The sequence below is a fragment of the Lissotriton vulgaris genome, chromosome 7, assembly GCF_964263255.1.
Source record: "Lissotriton vulgaris chromosome 7, aLisVul1.2, whole genome shotgun sequence".
In the NCBI taxonomy this organism is placed as follows: Eukaryota; Metazoa; Chordata; class Amphibia; order Caudata; family Salamandridae; genus Lissotriton; species Lissotriton vulgaris.
The window spans coordinates 26,391,608-26,412,591 of NC_141695.1; the positions used below are offsets into that span (position 1 = coordinate 26,391,608).

Sequence of the window (20,984 nt, forward strand, 5' to 3'; positions counted from 1 at the left end):
TTGCGTTATAATGGCATGCGTGATAAAGTCATATGCGTTGTAAAAGTTTTAGAAATTATGTCTTTGCGGAGTAATAGTCCTGCGTAATAAAATCTGCAGAGTGATGGTATGCGGGATGTTGGTTTGCGGAATATCATCACATATTCCCGGGGGAGAGATAGTCCCTTTCTTGCTATTTCCGTGGAGGCGGGCCTTGTGTCCGCATGTGCGTGGCGCGAGGCCTGTGCGCAACAGAAGTGGAAAATCTCCAGTGTGCGCTTCAGGCGTCACCTGAACTTAAGGCGAGATTACATTTCCTGCACAATTGCCCCTGTTTGCGCTCCTTCCGGCCCTTGGGAATAGCGCCATGCCTGACCCCCATACAGTAAAGCAGGTGCACGTCACTGGGAGCGCGGGGCAAGCACACCCGGAGCTGGAATGTACAGAACCTGGGAAGAAAAAACAATGAAATATTGGGCAGAACGCTCGCTTGTTTTTCCGTAATCCTGCACCCCGCACATGCCCACGCCCCCAGCACACGCCCACAGCACACGATATGAGACATGGCATGAAGGGCGGAACGTACCACACGCCCCCAGCATTTGTCACGCCCCCAGCACATGCCCACAGCACAAAGCAGACACGCCCACAAGGGACTACTTTGCTGGCACGGTTCTTTTACCTTTTAAATGTATATGGTGGGCGTCTGCATAGCCTATGTCCTTCTGCTGCAACTGCCCTTTCCAACGCTGTTTTGGGTGTTGTGATTGGTGCTGTGGTTCCTGAGATTAACCGCCTCAAAGGTTTGGGCTCTCTCTTTATTATATTAGTATAGATAGATATATAAATACACATATATACAAACATATATTTGATGGTTTAATAATGTACTTTTACAATGTATATGACTTTACCACACATGCCTTTGCGTTATAATGGCATGCGTGATAAAGTCATATGCGTTGTAAAAGTTTTAGAAATGATGTCTTTGCGGAGTAATAGTCCCGCTTTATAAAAATTGCGGAGTGATGGTATGCAGGATGTTGGTTTGCGGAATATCATTACATATTCCCGGGGGAGGGATAATCCCTTTCTTGCTATTTCCGTGGAGGCGGGCCTTGTGTCCGGATGTGCGTGGCGCGAGACCTGTGCGCAACAGAAGTGGAAAATCTCCAGTGTGCGCTTCAGGCGTCACCGGAAGTTAAGGCGAGATTACATTTCCTGCACAATGGCCCCTGTTTGCGCTCCTTCCGGCCCTTGGAAATAGAGCCATGCCTGAACTCCATATAGTAAAGCAGGTGCACGTCACTGGGAGCGCGGGGCAAGCACACCCGGAGCTGGAATGTACAGAACCTGGGAAGAAAAAACAATGAAATATTGAGCACAACACTCGCTTTTTTTTCCGTAATCTCACGTCCCGCACACGCCCACGCCCCCAGCACACGCCCACAGCACACGTTATGAGACATGGCATGAAGGGCAGAGCGTACCACACGCCCCCAACGTTTGTCACGCCCCCACTACACGCCCACAGCACAACGCAGACACGCCCACAAGGGACTACTTTGCTGGCACGGTTCTTTTACCTTTTAAATGTATATGGTGGGCGTCTGCATAGCCTATGTCCTTCTGCTGCAACTGCCCTTTCCAACGCTGAATTGGGTGTTGTGATTGGTGCTGTGGTTCCTGAGATTACCCGCCTCAAAGGTTTGGGCTCTCTCTTTATTATATTAGTGTATATATATATATATATATATATATATATATATATATATGCAAACAAATCGCCCAAGAGCAGCGAGAGGGCACACCACGGCACTTTACCATCCGGTGTTCTAGCCTCGCTGCAGCTCGCCTCTCATTCCCCAAAATATTTCAGTCTGCCGCTGCCGACGCGTTTCGAGGCTAAGTACGTCTCTTCATCATGGGCTAGCAGGTAAAAAACACTGATCACGCACCTCCATTGCAAATTGCCATTTATTCAAAGTAACTCCCACAGTGGGCGTGGCATAGTTCATTAGCACAATAATGTTATGGGAATTGTAGTCCCCTTGGAGGTGCAACTTATTTCCTTTAGTAGGTTCAGTGTACTTCTACCAATATCACAGTCTGTTTAGTACCCTTGGTAGGGAGGGAATTTAAAAGACGAGCTCATTTTGCAAGAAAGTACCGTGCTGCGTCGGGTAGGAAGGGTTCCATCCTGCAGTCTTCCAGTTTGATTGAAGCGGAGAGGCAGACTGAAATATTTTGGGGAATGAGAGGCGAGCTGCAGCGAGGCTAGAACACCGGATGGTAAAGTGCCGTGGTGTGCCCTCTCGCTGCTCTTGGGCGATTTGTTTGCATATATATATATATATATATATATATATCTTCCACCAAACATCCCAGCTTTCAGGGGCGCACACCCGGCAGGCTGCACCATCCGGTGATAACACAATGACACACAGGCGGTTCTCATTTCAGCATTTATTCGCGCTAAGTGCGCGCAGTGCATATTGGGCTTTGTAGTCCAAGAGAACAATTATATTACCTATAGTAGGTCCTGTGAATCATTTCAACCTTTAAAAGCATTTTTTCCACCCTCAGTGGGCTCCGGAGCAACAAGCAAGATGAATTAGTCACAGTTCGTTGTGCCGTAGCAGGGTATTGAACAGTTCCGACCCACGGCCTTCCTTTCTCTTTTTTCTGAATGTTGCTGCCTTTCACGGTAGGACTGACCGTGCACAAACACCTTCCACAAAACATCCCAGCTTTCAAGGGCGCACTCCCAGCAGGCTGCACCATCCGGTGATAACACAATGACACAATCTCGCAATGCTGCTCCCAGATAATTTTCCACCAACCTGACGCGTTTCGAGGCTCTCTGCCTCTTTCTCGAAGGTCATTTGCATATTGAAACACACGGTCAGTTCTCATTTCAGCATTTATTCGCGCTAAGTGCGCGCAGTGCATATTGGGCTTTGTAGTCCAAGAGAACAGCTGGGATGTTTGGTGGAAGATATATATATATATATATATATATATATATATATATATATATATATATATATATATGTGTGTGTGTGTAGCACGACAGTAAATCGTACATCGTACTGGTAACCCAAGGCTACAAGAACATCTACTGCACATTTACGCTGGAATGGAGAGTAGTATATTCATATTTGATATGGATGCGTCTCTTTAAGGACGCTAACATCTAAGTAACTGCAACTTTCAGAACAATGTGGGTTTTGCAAACTCAATTTGTATGAACAGTGAAACAAAGTGTTTCTGTCACCACGTGAGTCCTCCTTCCTACTATGCTTAAATTACATATGAGCTTTTATGGTTTATGTTTTCTGCCATAAACAAAACGTCTTTCCCCGCCCATCAGTAGATGATATTAATAAGAAGCATGTAGGCTAAACCGCCACCTCTTTAAATTCCTTAAAACCGAGATCAGCTGCAGTTTTACTGATTGCCAGGTGCTCTGATACAATCCTTATGTAGCAGCTCTAAAACATGTAATCCCTTTGAGTAGCAATTTGCAGATAGTAGGTTAGTTGTTATGCGAAACAACCTCATTAGTGGGGGGAAGTGAGGTGTTTTTCCAGTAGCCCTGCCTTGAGTGCTATTTCTGGTTTAATATTCTCTTGTCTCAACTCTTATTTCCCTCCAATATGTGTTTGCATTTACCACTTTCCTTTTTCACCCAGGAGATGTAGTAATTACATCTGTAGTGTCCTGTAATATAAAAGAAGAGTTAACTGCCTCTTCTATGGATGGCGAGCTTTCAGAAAGTGGCCAACACGTCAGAAGTACTACAGGTGAGTAACTCTTGACACTAGTGCACTTAAGCCTCAATAATTTCAATGGTGACTTCTTTTTTGGGTGTCTTTATATTTGAAAAGTAAATATTCCTGAGAATCCGCTGAAGCCATGGATGTGAACAAAGATATTGTAAACAAAACAAATGTTGTAGACATTTAGTTGAACCTCTTGAGGATTCAGGCTTACTTCTGGACAAGTGGGACATTTAGATCTGTCCTCCAAATTTGTGCATGATAGCTGCTTCCGTGATGCATTACTCGACTGAGGCACATACCCACCTATGAGGCAAATGGGACGCAACAATGGATTTTGTTGCTGCGTAAACAAATTGAACACACAAAATTTCATTGGCACTTTGTCGTGGTGGACAAATACCAAATTGCTGTAGAAATTGTAAAACGGGTGAGGTTATTGAAGTGTTACTGTACACAGTCACCGGCCGACTCGGCTGACAGACGCTACTCCTTCAAATCCCAAACCGACGTCTAGCCCCAAGCCCCTCTCTAGCAGCCCTGTGCTTGGATAGAGCCAGCAAACACTTTGACACCATGCCTCTTTTGCCTCAATCTATTGGATGCAGGCAGCGTAGAACCGACTCTGTCTGTGGGTCATATAACGTAAAGTAATTGAGATGTTGCCAAATATTTTGTGGCGGACAAACCCCAAATTGCCATAGAAATTGACCAACAGGCGAGATCATTGAAGAGTCACTGTACGCAGTCACCACCAGACACGGCTAACAAACGCCGGCTCTTCAAACTCCAAACCTCTACCCCTGCGAATCCCTAGCCCCAATGTTCCTTAAAGTCCATAAAGCAGAAGCAGGATAACAGAACCTAACACAATTCCTCGATTGTTCGATACCATCCATTGTATGGGCTTGTTGCAAGACAGATGAGGAGAATTTGTCCTATGGTAAGGGATGGTCACCAGTCCTCTGGCTTGGCCTTTTTGGGTCGTTTATGAGCTGAATCTGTGGATTATGGGCGGGATGTGCACACCCTACAAACCATAGCTTCCAGTTTGCTTTGAGAGAAACTTTGAGCAGAGTCCTTCTTGGTACTTTCATCCACAGTGAAGTCAACAAATACCGTTAAGAATACTTTCCTTGAAAAATTATTGGAAGTGTCTGGTGTTTCTTATTTGACAGGTTAGTACTTTAGCTTCTGCCCATGCATATGTAATGGAGGTGTACAATAGTTCCTCAATTTGAGTAAAGAATCCACGCTCTAGAACTGGAGCTGGCCTCTAGATGGCGACTCTTTTGGAACTACTTTGAAACTGCAACACACGTGTCAGTTCCTCCTGGAACTTGCTTCCTAGTGTACCATGAACGTTGAGGTCATACCACCTCTTGAGTGACTTTCGGGATAGTTTACTGGCACATAGGTTTCTTTCTACTTTACTCATTGTACTTTTTGATTCACTTTAATGTTACATGTATGTTTACTAGATTGCTGTGTCTACTTTGTTTTCTATCTCAAAAATTCTCTTACCGGTCTTGGACCACATTAATTTACTGTTCATTCTAAGTAATACTTAAGAGTCTGCCCGAATTCCCCTTACAATGCTTCGGCGTCTCACTACTTGGAGTCTGCCGCTGTTTGCTCCACATACTCTCATTGGCATCTACGATTTCTTTCCCAACTTCCTGGAGATTGTGAAACACTCATCTTAATGCACAGTAGGCATTGTCCACATGCACCCATTGGGCTAGACTCTGCATTGTAGTCATGAAAATAGGTTAATCCTTTGGCTATTGGGGCTTTCCTAGATAATCCATACCTGACTTCTAAAGGACACGATGGCATGGCTGAAGGTCAGCTGGTGAGTCAGGAATTGGATCCTTTACCATTCTCAATTCGATTACTTTGAAGATATTATAAAGGTTGATGGACAGTTTCTATTGTGACTTTTCCCCCTTGCATAAAGCTGCACAAATGATGAAGCATCCATGCAGTTGCTAAAAAGGCTTCTGGTAGAGGTAAAAATCCCCACAACGGATATGGTCATACTACTACAGAAAATAATTGTATTGGTTTGGTTATGTTTTTAAGTGTAATCCCATTGTTAGTCAAGAGCCACAATGTCCCTTCTCCAAAAATATGTTTTTCTTTCTTTCATGCTATGCTAAACACGGGGCACCAGATAACTTCTCTTTAAGAAAGCTTACAGCATATCTTTGGTATTCTCCACACCCCATTGTTATGCTTTGGAGTTGAGTTAACGACTCTAAGACCTCCGTGTATCATTCAGTGAACTTTGAACTGTAATTTGTAAGGCAAAATAGGCCCCATAGGTCTTTCAAGGTTATAGTATGTTTTGATTTGAGGAGAGTCTCTATTCTTTTAGTTTCAGCGTTAGCCCCTCGGCTGTAATCTGTTGTTCCAATACATTAACCTTCTCTCAATTCCATTGAGCTTTCTTGAAGGGAATTTGGCACAAGCTTACCAGCTGGGTTAGAACATGGAAGATGTCTTGTAGCTCTAACTCTGCAGTGGGCTGGTGCTGGGGTGGCGGGTGCTAAAGACTTCAAGAATGTGGTCAGTTCCTTCTTTGGTTCAAGTGCGGAAGAACCATATCTAAGAAGCTATTACACTTTTAGGGCTGTTCAAATACTAATGTGGCATCCAGGCCCCACAGTTCTTCTGCTTCTCAAACAAATTGCATATAGTTTATACAAATATGATTGTTTTACACAGACTCACTAGGTGTCTGGCTCAGAAATCAGGCTTCAAGATCTGTGAAGATGATTGTCTAATGTAGTGTTGTTGATCTACAGTAAACATCCCTGTATCCTGTTGTATACAACCTAGAGAGTAGACCAGGTGTTTCATGTCTGTGGACTACTCCAATAAAGTCTAAATGTGAACGATGAGGTGCTGGTCAGTGGGAGTCTAATGATTTCAGTTTTTTAGCACAGGATTTCTTCTCTATTCCAATGGTGGCCTTGTGGCATGACTGTGGCTGGGGCACCAAGTAATATTTCTCGTCGCCTCAAGTAATCAATATCAGTAAAATAATCCAACAGATAGGAGCCTCCTTTCCTGTCAGCCTCCTCTGTGCCACCCAAATGTTGCCGGAAAATCAAAGTATTGATGGATGTTCAAGGCCTGTATCTAAAATTTGTGGGAGTCAGGATTTGTCGGTGCAAAATGAAGAAACGATTCAATGAAGGCCACTAAACCTTTTGTTGAATTACCCTTTTTTGTTCCTCAATATCACTTTTTATATTCTGCTAATCCTATGCAAATTCAGTCCAACCCTTCTTTAGGTGTCTGTCCTGCATTGGCTATGTGAGCCAGTTTGAAAAATGAATAATACGCAGTTGGTGATGTATAGACCACCTCCTCTGAGATCACTAACCCCCTAACAGGACTTTTATCTTGAGGGTGAATATAAAAAATGACAACCGCTTGAACCTCTCTGTGATGGCATGCCATCCTACCTTGATGCAGAATTTTACAGTATTCTGGGAAAATAACAAGGCACTATATATTTTTTTGTCCATGAAGCAATATTTTCTTTATCAAACAAAGCAACTCTTCTGTTTAGAAGCCAAGTATAACTACCAATATCTGCTAGCTAGAAACCCATACATTGTTTGTATTTGAAAATGCAAATGTAATTCGGAACCATTCTAGTCACACTTTGACATTTAATACTTTTACAGTATATAAATGTATTATGGATTGTTATATTTCCCCTTTTTACTATGATGATTTGGGCTTTTAGGGATAAAATGTATCCGAATAAAGATCTGAAGCTGTAAAATGAATTCTGTTTGTCAGTTTCTGATGTATTAATTTATTAAAAGCTGGACATCGACCCTGGCTGATATTCTACACCCGTCTTCTGAAGCAGAAATATTTTCACTTAGCTGAGAAGACAAACCCGTTGATGGTATTTTATTCTGGATTTAACCAAGTTCTTCTGGCCCTGCAGACCTTTGTATTCCTATGTTTGTTCTTCCCAGTGGAACTAATGTGGTTATCTGTATGTAATGCACTTTCAGGATGCAGACTAACATGTATGCTAGCCTTTGTGCAGTGCTTCCCCTACCAGGAGATGCATTTTCGAATAGCACCCTACTCATGTGATCCTCTGCAACAGGGAAACAACATTTCATGTAATACATGGATGGCATTTGTGGGTTCTTTTTCTTGGGAAACATTTTTACAACAGACTACCGTCACATTGTCCAGTTGGCCATTGTAATTTTTCATATCTTAGCATGAGCCTGTGGCAGACTGTCTTCCGCTTTGCGCTCAATATTACACAAACCTATTTTGCTTTGTGGCACACTGCAACTTCCACACAGAACATTCTGTTGTTTGTGCGTTCTGTTCTTTCCTGGGATTTAGACTGAGCACGGCAGACAAGGTCGTACAACAATGCCCCTTGTTATTCTATTCTGGTAAGGCCCTAGCACTTAGACAAAACATGCAGATGCAGCTGTTGTTTGGGAACATGTACTTTGGTCATATATGTAAACATGAGTGGGTAACACACTTGGAGAGGGATCTTTCCAGAGCAGGGAGCGTGACAGCACCTGTGATGTAGACCTTCCATCTATAGGCTTAGGTATGGGGTCTGCTGTTAACACCTAGAGATCTTCTAATCATCTATATCTATACTAATATAATAAAAAGAGAGAGCCCAAACCTTTGAGACGGGTAATCTCAGGAACCACAGCACCAATCACAACACCCAATACAGCGTTGGAAAGGGCAGTTGCAGCAGAAGGACATAGGCTATGCAGACGACCATCATATACATTTAAAAGGTAAAAGAACCGTGCAAGCAAAGTAGTTCCTTGGGGGCGAGTCTGCGTTGTGCTGTGGGCGCGTGCTGGGGGCGTGACAAACGCTGGGGGCGTGTGGTTCGTTCCGCCCTTCATGCCATGTCTCATATTGTGTGCTGTGGGCGTGTGCTGGGGGCGTGGGCGTGTGCGGGGAGCGGGATTACGGAAAAAAAGCGAGCGTTGTGCCCAATATTTCATTGTTTTTTCTTCCCAGGTTCTGTACATTCCAGCTCCGGGTGTGCTTGCCCCACGTTCCCAGTGACGTGCACCTGCTTTACTGTATGGAGGTCAGGCATGGTGCTATTCCCAAGGGCCGGAAGGAGCGCAAACAGGGGCCATTGTGCAGGAAATGTAATCTTGCCTTAACTTCTCGCACATCCGGACACAAGGCCCGCCTCCACGGAAATAGCAAGAAAGGGACTATCCCTCCCCCGGGAATATGTGATGATATTCCGCAAACCAACATCCCGCATACCATCACTCCGCATTTTTTATAACGGGTGACTATTAATCCGCAAAGACATCATTTCTAAAACTTTTACAACGCATATGACTTTATCACGCATGCCATTATAACGCAAATGCATGTGTGGTAAAGTCATATACATTGTAAAAGTACATTATTAAAACATCAAATATATGTTTGTATATATGTATATATATATATATACACACACATATGCAGCCAAGACGCGTCATGCTGGCAAAACTGAAATAAATGATTATGCACTGAAATATCCTGTGACTGGAGCACTTTCTTTGGAGGTCTGTACCTGAGTTTTTGGTAAAAGGACGAGTGATGTCACTGACCATGTCATGAGTGATGTAATATGTGACGTCATCAGCAGTGCATTACACGCGCAAGTTATAGTGAGTCCAACTAACTATAACGTGGAATTTCAATGGTTTTATGTCAGTAACATTTCCAGCTAACTATAACTGGTGTGAAACCTATGTTTTTTTCAGTGAATATATATATATATATATATATATATATATATATATATATATATATATATATATATATATATATATATATATATATATATATATATATATATATATATCCTGCAAATATCCAAGTATTGACTGCCTCCGCCAGATCGAGAGTTGCGTCGTCTCAGTAAGACTCCTTGGATTGAGTCCCTTACACTCCTTTGCATAAATGACCACGCCAAGTGAGATTCACGATTCCTTTATTGCCGCTGCCAAACGCGTTTCGACTACACAGTAGTCTTGATCACTGGTTGATATATATCCAACAAAACAGGAGCCCTTTTGAATCAGAGCCACACGAGCCCTCCTTGTAGTTATTGTAAAATCATACCAGTAAGAAGCTGTATTATTATGTAAACGCCTTGGATAAAATTGTATTTTTTTAATGTACCTTTTATGATACGATTGATCGAAATAAGGAAATTGAATTGAAGTAGAAAATCTACTTTAGCTGCAGCAAAATCAATTAGAGTAGCTGCACCCTCTGGTGCACCATGTGATGCTGATTTTTGAGTGCAGAAAGTGCTACTGGCGCTAAATCACAGCACAACATACCTATTTCTGTCTATTGGCACAACCCTGTAGAATCTCACTGCGTTTTTAAGTAACTCTACGGAGTTTCGTGTTGTTAAATGCCGTGAGTTCGCCCACCCCTTGTCGTGTCCTGTCACAAGGGTCATATTGCAGTTTTTACACTGCTACAGTCAAGCTGCATTGATAGGCCCCAAGAGATGTTTGCACTGCCACTGTAGTGGATGGCATATTATTGGCTCAATTTTATTAGTGGCATTTAACTTCCAGGGCCCCTCGTACATCTTGTACCATATACTTGGGACTTATGGGTAAGTTAAATATATTAATTGTGAATATGCGAGTTTGACCATGCTTAAATGGGATGCACAAGCATTTTACTACTGAAAATCAGGGTTAAAGTGGACCACGTTCTAAAACCAGCCAGAATGTATGGTTCAGCAAAGGTGAAAAATCTAGGATGACCACGCAGAAAAGACACACTTCTTTCACTCATCCACAAACCTCTCCTACACCCTCTCCGTGTCCTTATGTTATTGATTTTGACACACATGACATTAATTTGTGCGGTCTGAAGTGAGCTCTGTAACCAAAAATATGAACACGTACATAGTATCATGCTACCATTTCCATAAAAGAGCTTTTAAAAACAGGTGGCAATATTAGCAGATATTGAGTAAGCTTGATTTAGAATTAGCAGGATCATTTTATTCCAAAGGCCGTAATGTAATAAATGGGAGTTTGACAATGTTTTCTTGCAACAAAATCGGTATAAAAAACATGATATAAATTTATGTGTTCACACATTGAAAAATGACTTTGTGTATGCTTTTCAAATAACCAAATGAATTGATGACTAGTGTGGTCCCCTTCTTTTTTGCACAATATTTTAGGTATTCCCAATTTACAGCCTGGAAAACAAGTCTGGACAGTCATTTGTGATTACATTTTTTTTGATGATTGACTCTGTCGGCCTATCAAGGTCTCCCACTCATGCACCCTGCCTTGTGGGCTGCAAGACCTACATGGGGAGGTATATTAACATTTAGAAGAGGAGTCGTGACTAGGGGTGGGCAGAATATTCAGTTCCTCCAGCGGAATTGATTTAATTTTGGTGACTTCGCGTTACTCTTTATCACGGAGTTCCGTCCAAGTTCTGCCTTTTACCGCACAGTGGTATTTTTTCTTGTGAACTCCAGAACGGTAAATTGGCGAGTGAGATTTGCATCTCGTACCACGATTTACAATCGATAGGAAGACAAAAATATTTTTCTAACGTGGGCGGCTGCGACCTTTTGCGTTCAAAAGGCTGCTTCTCAAGTAGAAAACACATGAGTATCTAAATATAGACCCAAGAAAGAACTAGGAAAAAATGTGGGATGCTGGATTTAAACTATGGTTTGGGGATGATAACTGCCGAATTAATTGTTAATTTGTTGTAAATTGATTGATTTTAGCTTTTGATAAGTTCCTTTTTACTATTTATTGTATTTATTGTAAAACACTGATTTTCACCAGCCCTCCTTGTTATTGTAAAATCATTCCAGTAAGAAGCTGTATTGTTATGTAAACGCCTTGGATGAAATTGTATTTTTTTAATGTACCTTTTATGATATGATTGTATGGAAATAAAGAAATTGAATTGAATTGAATTGAAGTAGAAAATCTACTTTAGCTGCAGCAAAATCAATTAGAGTAGCTGCACCCTCTGGTGCACCGTGTGATGCTGATTTTTCAGCGCAGAAAGTGCTACTGGCGCTAAATCACAGCGCAACATGCCTATTTCTGTCTATTGACAGAACCCTGTAGAATCTCGCTGCGTTTTTATGTAACTCTACGGAGTTTCGTGGAGTTACATTCCGTGAGTTCGCCCACCCCTTGTCGTGACCTGTCACAAGGGTCATATTGCAGTTTTTACACTGCTACAGTCAGGCTGCATTGATAGGCCCCAAGAGATGTTTGCACTGCCACTGCAGTGGATGGCATATTATTTGCTCAATTCCATTAGTGGCATTTAACTTCCAGGGCCCCTCGTACATCTTGTACCATATACTTGGGACTTATGGGTAAGTTAAATATATTAATTGTGAATATGCGAGTTTGACCATGTTTAAATGGGATGCACAAGCATTTTACTACTGAAAATCAGGGTTAAAGTGGACCAAGTTCTAAAACCAGCAAGAATGTATGGTCCAGCAGAAGGTGAAAAATCTAGGATGACCACGCAGAAAAGACACACTTCTTTCACTCATCCACAAACCTCTCCTACACCCTCTCCGTGTCCTTATGTTATTGATTTTGACACATATGTACACCTTCAAATTACCAGACCATTGGTCAGAAAGTTATGTGAAAATGTAAGGCAGAAGAGCAGTAAGCACATAATTGACAGTCCTTACTTGCTGTCAAGTTTTGTGTTTGTGTTCTTCATATTAAAAAAATCACAGAAATGCAAGAAAACTGGCGTGAATTGCCCTGAAGCATTATTCTCAAACATCCAGCACCTGATACTGACAATGTTGCATCCCTCTTCTGGTATACCCAATTAACTTTGAAAAAAATTTATTTATTGCACCAGGTATCAAAGTTCCTAATTCAAAACATTTGCCGGCAACCGAGCAGGAGACTGATGGGGATGGAATGGTGCACGCTCACAACTCAGAGGCAAACTCCATCTCAGGTCAGTTTTTAATACTCTGAATTTGGTACTTTGTTGTGATTGCATAGCGCTGAACCACTGCTCATTTGCTCTAGGTGTGCCTGTAACTGGAGTTTTGACTCCTGCTGAAAACTTCTGATTAGCCCCTCTGATATGCATCTAATTTGCATTTGCTTCTTATTACAAAATCTGGGTCCAGCCTTTTCATTACTTTGCTAGATTAACATATTGATCTATCCACAGTGCACATTCTCATGCTTCCTCGTTTGCAAACAGCTCATTCCCTCTAATGCCTTCCATCTTTCTTTCTTAAAATTCTTATAGTTATCAGATTCTTGAAACAATGCCCTATTGCTCGCTGTCATAATGCACTTTGTAGCATGGATCAGATCTATGCATCTTGCTCACGAGCTCTCGCTGAGACGGCCCTTTTCATCTTTTTTTCGGTCTCCTGATGTTACCTTCTGATGGGTAAAACCGATACTCGTTTCTGCAATTTTTCATAAAGGATAAATATGCCTGTTCTTAGTTTTTGTGTTGTCTCCTTTGATGTATCTTTAGCATCAGGCCATGTGATTACCAAGGCAGCCTTATCACCCATCTTCAAGAAAGAAAACGAGGAAGAGGCCAATTTTAAAGAGCAGTCAGTCTTTGAAAGAACAGAGTGCAGCAGCAGCAGCACAGGTGAATAATCAGTCTTCCTCTCATCAGCCTTGCTTGCATAACCTGTCTCATCAACCCTTTCCTTTCTGTGAGGAATATTTCCCTTTTTTTAAATGCTCGTCATTGCAGTTGTTTTGTATTTTCTTGGGCAACAAAGGTACTCGAGAACTATTTCTCTGCTGAGTCTTAATACTCTCCTGAAGCCCGTCTTGCAATCATGATGCCCTTATTGTAGACTTGCAGTGTAATGTTGTCCTGGCCAGCTTCTCTACTTTGCCTTGCTTTTACAGAAGTACTCCACATTTCTGCTACCATTCCTTATTTTCCATTTAAAGGCAGGCTTTTTCTCCTTTTTTTCTGTTCTCTTTGTGATTTTTTTTTTATTTAGCCACTCTGACAGTAAACCAGGGAAGTGAAGTGAACCGAACCTGGTGCTGATAAAATAGAATAAAGCTTGTGGGAGCCGGTTGGAAAGTTTCAGATTGGTGGATGAAGAATGTTACCTTCTCTCTTGGTGTGCCACTGCTAACACTGGTAGTATGATCCAGAGGTCTAGTAATCCAAGCAAATGCAAGGGTTGCCTCTGTCATTTCAGGGAAAGCCAGTATGGGTTCCCCAGCAGTATACAGCGCCGGGACGCCCCTTTGCTGGGGCAGCTGTGCGCTTTACAAGTATACGACATTTAACATTTACCATTTCAATGCCATTGTGATATTGATAGTAGTGTTTTGCTAACGGTTTTCATCAGAGGGCAGCATGTTACCTTGTTGCTGTCTGTGTTGTATCTAATGTGAGGCTGATGTCCCTTGCTGACTTCCAGAAGGCAGCAGGGCTGCAGTGAATTGAGTGGGTGACTGACATGAGTTTCATCTGTTGTTCTGCTCACTTCTGACTTGAGTTTGCTAAATACAGTTTCAGAAAACCTTTTCTCATCCATGCCAGGATGTCAAGAAGGCATTCTGTCTGAGTCATTCAATATTGGACCCCGAATATATTTTTTCTCCAGGAGCCAGTGAGTGTTTGGAGTTAGAAGACTTTCAAGGCTGCATCTGGTCATGCGCATGGGCGTGGCCTCATTCCATGAGCCCCTCTGAAGCAGTGCAGTATGGGGGAGGGGGGTCAGCATTCCTTGAAACAACAGATGTAAAGAAAATACACCCAACATACAAATCCCTAAGATGGAGACCATCACAAGTTGTTGCCAATGTGGTCCCTCCTCTGCGTATCCTGGTCACCTCCTTCAGCAACTAGATGCATGCCTGCTCATGCGCATATGCGAAGCGCAAACCTAACTTGAGATCAAAGGGGCACACAAGATTGTGTGAACAGTTTCCTGCTGTGAGGTTGGAGGGGGAGTGATGGGGGGGGGGGGTGGGGCATTCTGCCAGCAGGACTCCAGTCCCCCCAGACAACTGGTGAGAGTGTTGACAGGGGTATCTTTGCAAGTAGAGAATGTTGGGAAAATTCCTTCAAGGGCAATGCATCTGCCAGGACTTTTCCAGCTTTCCATTAGGGGCTGTTCTTATGCGTGCGATTCATGCTTACTATAGCTGGGCACAATGTTTCCAATAAAGTGCCCCTTAAAATGTTACACAAAAGGCACAGAAATTACACACATTAGCATACTGAAAACATAAATGTCACAAATAAGCAATAGAACCATCTAAATTCAAAAGAAGAGTCGAAGTGGGAGGGGGAGGCGTGGCCTTGGCTTAAAGAGCCGGGGCAGGAGGCAAGCTATTGCAAGACCCGTCCGGTCATTCGTACAAGAGAAGGCTTCTAAAAATATAATGAACACTAAAAATCTTTTGAGTTTATTTTAATAAATTACATGTGCATACTGTATTGAGTCACAATTGACCCCTTCGCTGCGGGGGTTATTCCCCCACTGTGCTGGGGGAAGGGGGTTCGCACAGCGCCCGCATGCTCATGATGAGCTCACCTCGTCATGAGGCACGGCACTCCTGTGCTCATGACAAGCTGAGCTCCTCACAGGTGCACCGGCTCCTGTGGAACGCTCAGCACAGCAGGGGAATTCTCCCCGCACCTGAGCATTCCACGGGCCATGACGAGCTGATCTTGTCATTAGCACTGGCTCATGACGAGCTCAGTTTGTCCAGAGCATGGTAGGGGTTAAATCTATAGTTTCTAAAGACAAAATTAATCATAAACGTAGAAAGGCTGTCGAGACTTTACCATGAGGGAGTCAATAGACAGTTATGTTTTTAGTTGGCGCAATACAAGTTGTCAGTTACATAATATATAATTTATATTATATTCACCCTTCAGCACCTGCTTTCAGGAATGAAATTATATATGAACAGTAAATCCAGCATATGGAGCACCATTTCACTCTATTACGTTATGTGTGAATCGATTTGTAGTTATGGGGCAGACTCTGGACCAATTTACTTTTGCAGTTTAGTAACAGTGCGGTGGTGTGCCGTAAGTACCACATTATTCAGAGAAATGGAGATGAAGCCTGGAGTTCAGTCAAGGTTTTCTAAGTCGCGCTGTCTGCAGTTCAGCTACGGGACTTACCTCCTCTTTTCTTTAGTTTTGAAAGAAAGGTCTCGATAAACAACTATGCGCAAAGCATTATTCTAAAACAGTATTGTTATCTATGTTCAATAGAACTGATCTGCAAATTATACAACTAACACTGTAAATCTGTCTTGCACTGAGATTTACTTGTTGAATGAACAAGCCTAATTCACTTAGAAAATGTACTAAAAGTAACATGCACAAATGCTCCCTCCAGTGAAAATTGGTGGTGGCCACTGAGTGATGGCCCTTGGTGGTCTGTCAGTCTGGGCTGGTAGGGTAACCCCATCTCCTGCTCTGTAGGACTTCACTAAGCTCTCCTATCTGATCCTGGATACACAGCATGGCACGAGGCATCACGATTTCTGAGATTCCCTATGGGAGTATTTTGGCCGGACATTATTGTTGCACTGTTAGGTGGTGTAAGCCTTTCCTCTACTGGAAGCTTTTCCAACTAGCAGATCTCCACCTCTGGACTACCCTTGTTATCCCCTTTGCTTTAGAAGTCCCATAAATCATGTTTAGTGTTGTGAATTCTAACCTGTACTCACTAGAGTGATTTTAGGACAGGTTGTATATGTTCTTATTTGGTTACATTGAACCATACTCTGCCTACTTACTTTCTCCTCTTCACTATCTTCAGCCACCAGATGACTAGTCTGTGCATGTTTTGCTAGAGTAAAGTTTCTTCTTGCTGTACGGTAACTCTTCTTACAGCGGATGCAACACTGCCATCATTCTCCTTCTCTTTTACTTCAAATGTGCATATCTCACTTGCCCTTCTGCCATTGATTTAGTTTAGCACAACAGTTGTATGTTGTTTAGTAATATGCATGTTTGTATTTCAAATTTAGAAAGGTAATGTGCCGTTTTCTTTTCTTCTAACAGATTTCAGAAATATGAGCAACAAAAATAACATAACATGTTATGACAAACCGAGAACACGTAGAGCGTTGTCAGGAAGGAACCTCTCCAGGATGGCCAACATCTCAGAAGATGGAGCACATTCTGAAAATTATTTACGAGCAGAGAGCAACAAGCTACTTGGAGAAGAGCAAACTATTCACTGTGAAAGTAGGTTCGATTTGCAAGTGCCTTCAGGTTTATATCCCCAAGCACATGATGGTGCATGTTCAGAAAACAACATATTACGAAAACGTAAGCCAAGGAATGAAAATGTTTGCGCAAGTCAACCAGACTTAGGATATATTTCACCTATGTTTGATGACTACGACAACAATTCCAGCGACCGTGTGGATCATATTCCAAGTGTCAAAGTATCAGATGCTAGTAATGAAGTAGAATCCTATACCTCTAAGGATAACAAAAAAAACTTTCTTAAACCAGCAAAAATACCAAAACTAAATAATATAGAGAAGTCTTTTGTGTGTGCTGAATGTGAAAAGGTCTTCAGACATAAGGATAGTCTTATAAAACACCAGCGAATTCACACAGGTGAGAGGCCTTACCGGTGTACCGATTGTGAAAGAGGGTTTGCTAGGAAGGAATCGCTTATTATCCACACCAGAACACACACAGGAGAAAGACCTTTTACATGTGCTGACTGTGATCTAAGCTTTATCAACAAAGGAAATCTGATAACACATCAGAGGACGCATACTGGAGATAAGCCTTATAAATGCAGTGAATGTAGAAAATGCTTCAGTGTGAAAATTGGCCTCATAAGGCACAAAAGAACTCATACAGGTGAAAAGCCATATAAATGTACTGAGTGTGAGAAATGCTTCACTCAGAAGCAAAATCTCATTAAGCATCTGAAAACACATTCAGGTGAAAAACCATATTGATGTTATGAATTTGGAAAATGTTTTAATGAAATAATAAGCATTTCTAGACACCAGAGATCTCATTCTGAAGAAAGCCTTGCACTGATTCAACAGTGCACTTCAGTCTAGAGGTGGTGTACACCCAAACAAAGTTGAACCTCACTAACCTTTCCAAGAGAAATATTGGAAATTTTCATTATTGTTCACATAAAGTCTACACTAAAACAACACTTAATGAAGCTGCACTATTTTAAGAAAGATGCATGTTTGGAGGCTCATAGACCGATTTCATGTTCCATCAATACGCATACATTACAATACTTTTTAACCAACGTGCAAGCTATGGTCGTGGAATGGTTTGAGTTAACTTCCTGGGAGTTTATCATATATGAGATGTCTCAAAGCAAAGAACTTTACTGAATTGTTGAGTAAAACATGATATTCTTCAAGTACTATTGCAATAAGATCAAAGAATATGTTATCTGTACATTTATAAAACAATGCAGATGTGTGCATTATTGGAAGTATCACAGTATATAAATTGTATACCATTTCTGAGAGCAACATGGATGCCTAAACATATGGTCGGAAAAGCAACAGACTGGAGAAATGCAAGATGATATTTATGAACAGAGCGGTAAGAGGAGAACAAACAGATGAACAACATCACTAATAGCCGGTAGATGCTATATGTTATGAATATTATGTGCTGTGCAGGGCATAACTAGAGGTCCAATGATGATGTTGATGGTTGTATTGTTAAACTAATGGGCTGTTCCACTCAGACCAACTGGAATAGACATGCTTTGGTGTAACTGGTTTATTGACCCTTAGAAAAAACATTCACACACCACACTGGTAAGCAGAATGCAATGTGCCAGTGTCCTACATATGGGCAATGCATTTACTGTGGCACCCATCTCTCTTACTCAGTGATAACCTTTTTATTTAATTATGTCTAAATATGATTAGTTTACGTCTATCCCCGAAATACATGCACAAATGTTTCAATAATCTTTTGTATGTCTTTTCAAACTGAACTACTACCACTGTTCCTCCCATAAAGAGAAAATAGTGCCCATGTTGTATATATTTTACTGTTAATTACATTTGACCATATAGATCTGCTTATGGAATTTGAGATACTTATTCCAGAGGAAAAGTGGCAGAAGTTTTGAATTGCAAAGAAATACTTGCGGCCAATTCCTAGCAAAATAATTAAACCTCCAATGAGGAAAACAGTTGATTTAAGATGATGAGCACAAACGCATTTGAAGGAAAGTAGGCCAGAAGTCTTAGTGGAAGTGCACCCATCAAGGTGGCGGTGCAAGATAAGCCTCTACAGAAGGGCCTAAGTGGCATTCGCAGACAGTGTTATCTAACTCTGCAGAATGCTGCCCGGCAAAACATAGAATGGGCTTGGGCACAGAATACTCAATAAATGTTCACTTCTGCATAGGATGCACAAATACCTTATGTAAGGTATCCAATTACAAATGTCTCAAACAGAATTCCTTAATTACTTTGCACCATGTTTGAGATTACCCCTAGAAAATAATCGAAAGTTAATCAGTCTTAGATTATTGAATATTTCCTTAGGAGCAAATTCTTAAGTGCAGAGGATATTTTTGTAAAAACATGGTATTATCACTAAAACTAGCTGCAAATATATAAACATTCTACTAATAATTAATAACAAAACCTACATTTTAGCATTTCTTTTGAAGCCGTATTTATAATTTAATGCGTTGAGATTTATTGTCTCACATAATCCCCTAAAATTGAATCAATAAGGAAAAAATAAAACATTGACAGATGTTTCAGCTCTTGCATCAGTTGGACCTTATCAAAATGTTGCGGAATTGTGGCTCACTAACTATTGCAGGGATGATATTGAGTGCCATGTGAAAGTAAATGCTGTAAGTAAAGTATTCATCTGCAGCCATCAATCACATGCATAGAACAAATAAGCATTTAAATAAGACTAATGAATCAAAATATGATTTCCACTTCCAGCTGCATGGAAAAGACTGCAGTATTGAGCTATTCATAAGACTTTTGCATGAGAGAATATTATGGTGTTTTTATCAGCAGGTGCCTGAGCCACTTAAAAAAAGTAGAAAATGTGCACTCGTAGCAGTAATACTATGAACCGGTTCAGATTTACTAACTGTTCCAATTTAAACATGCTCATTAGTATACTCAGAAGGCTCATAAACAGTTTCAGGTTTCCAGGTATATCTCTGGGAGACCATGTGACATTTCTTCACCATCCCCTGTGCTCTGTCCCACTCCAGTGAATCTACTAGTACTGGCATTCCAAATTGGTGTATAAGTAATCCTTTCTACTAGACCTTTATCATGCTGTGACTCTACTCAAATGTAAACGCCCAATTCTAGCCTCATCCAATTTAGCACCTAACTATTTCCTGACCTCCTGCACTGCATGACACAACCAACTTTTTTCCCCAAGCCGTTTCCACTGCCCAGCACTCTTGCAGCATCTCAATCTGTCCAATCCCCTGCAGCATCCCTACATTGTTCCGGTCACTTTTGCACCGCCTCAAGTGGTGAGCAGCCACTGCAGGATACGGTGCTTTAATGTCCTGCTTTTGTCAGTGTGGGATGGGTGGTAGCAGTTGGCTGGCAGGGGATGGCCGGATGGCTGTAGTCTGAGGGGGACCGGCAGAGAAGCCTTTAATTCCTCCTCCTCCCCTTCCAGGACCATCAGTTGCCAGTAATCTTGCTGGATACCTCCAGCCTCCAGATGGGTTGCTAGCTACTGCCTGATGGGGCCTAAGGTTGGGCCAGCAGGAGTAGCTATATTGTGAAAAACAAAAAAGACAAATTGTAAATAATGCCATCTGAAAACACTTTTAAAAAAAAAAACAGTGGGTGGCACAGGAGCAGTACATTGCTGGTCCCCTGGGGCCATTGAAAATTATTGATGTGATCATGATTAGGAGAGTCACATGGCCACTTTTGTTTTACCCACACATGCCTTGAAAGCACTGACTGTGGCAGAAAATTATTAAGGCAGAATAATACCGAATTATAAAAAAGTGATTTGATTTTTTTTGCTTCTCCTGAAGGCTTTTCCAGGTAAGTATGAATAAATAGACACTTTGAGTGGAAAAATAGATCACCTACCAATAATGAGTGCAGCATTATGCACTATGGAGTACAAATTGTGTGTTGTGCTAAAATAATG

At 41.7% G+C, this 20,984-nt stretch overlaps 1 protein-coding gene across 1 annotated transcript in view; it reads left to right on the forward strand.

Moving 5' to 3' along the window:
* The window catches only part of LOC147700569 (uncharacterized), a 66,603-nt gene extending 47,007 nt beyond the window's left edge, over positions 1-19,596 (forward strand). The window contains exons 5-8 of the mRNA XM_086929699.1: positions 3,675-3,785; positions 12,699-12,800; positions 13,341-13,463; positions 16,875-19,596. Coding sequence (XP_086785825.1) covers positions 3,675-3,785; positions 12,699-12,800; positions 13,341-13,463; positions 16,875-17,794 — 1,256 coding nt within the window. The 3' untranslated portion in view covers positions 17,795-19,596. The remainder of the gene's footprint in view (positions 1-3,674; positions 3,786-12,698; positions 12,801-13,340; positions 13,464-16,874) is intronic.
* Positions 19,597-20,984: the final 1,388 nt, after the last annotated feature.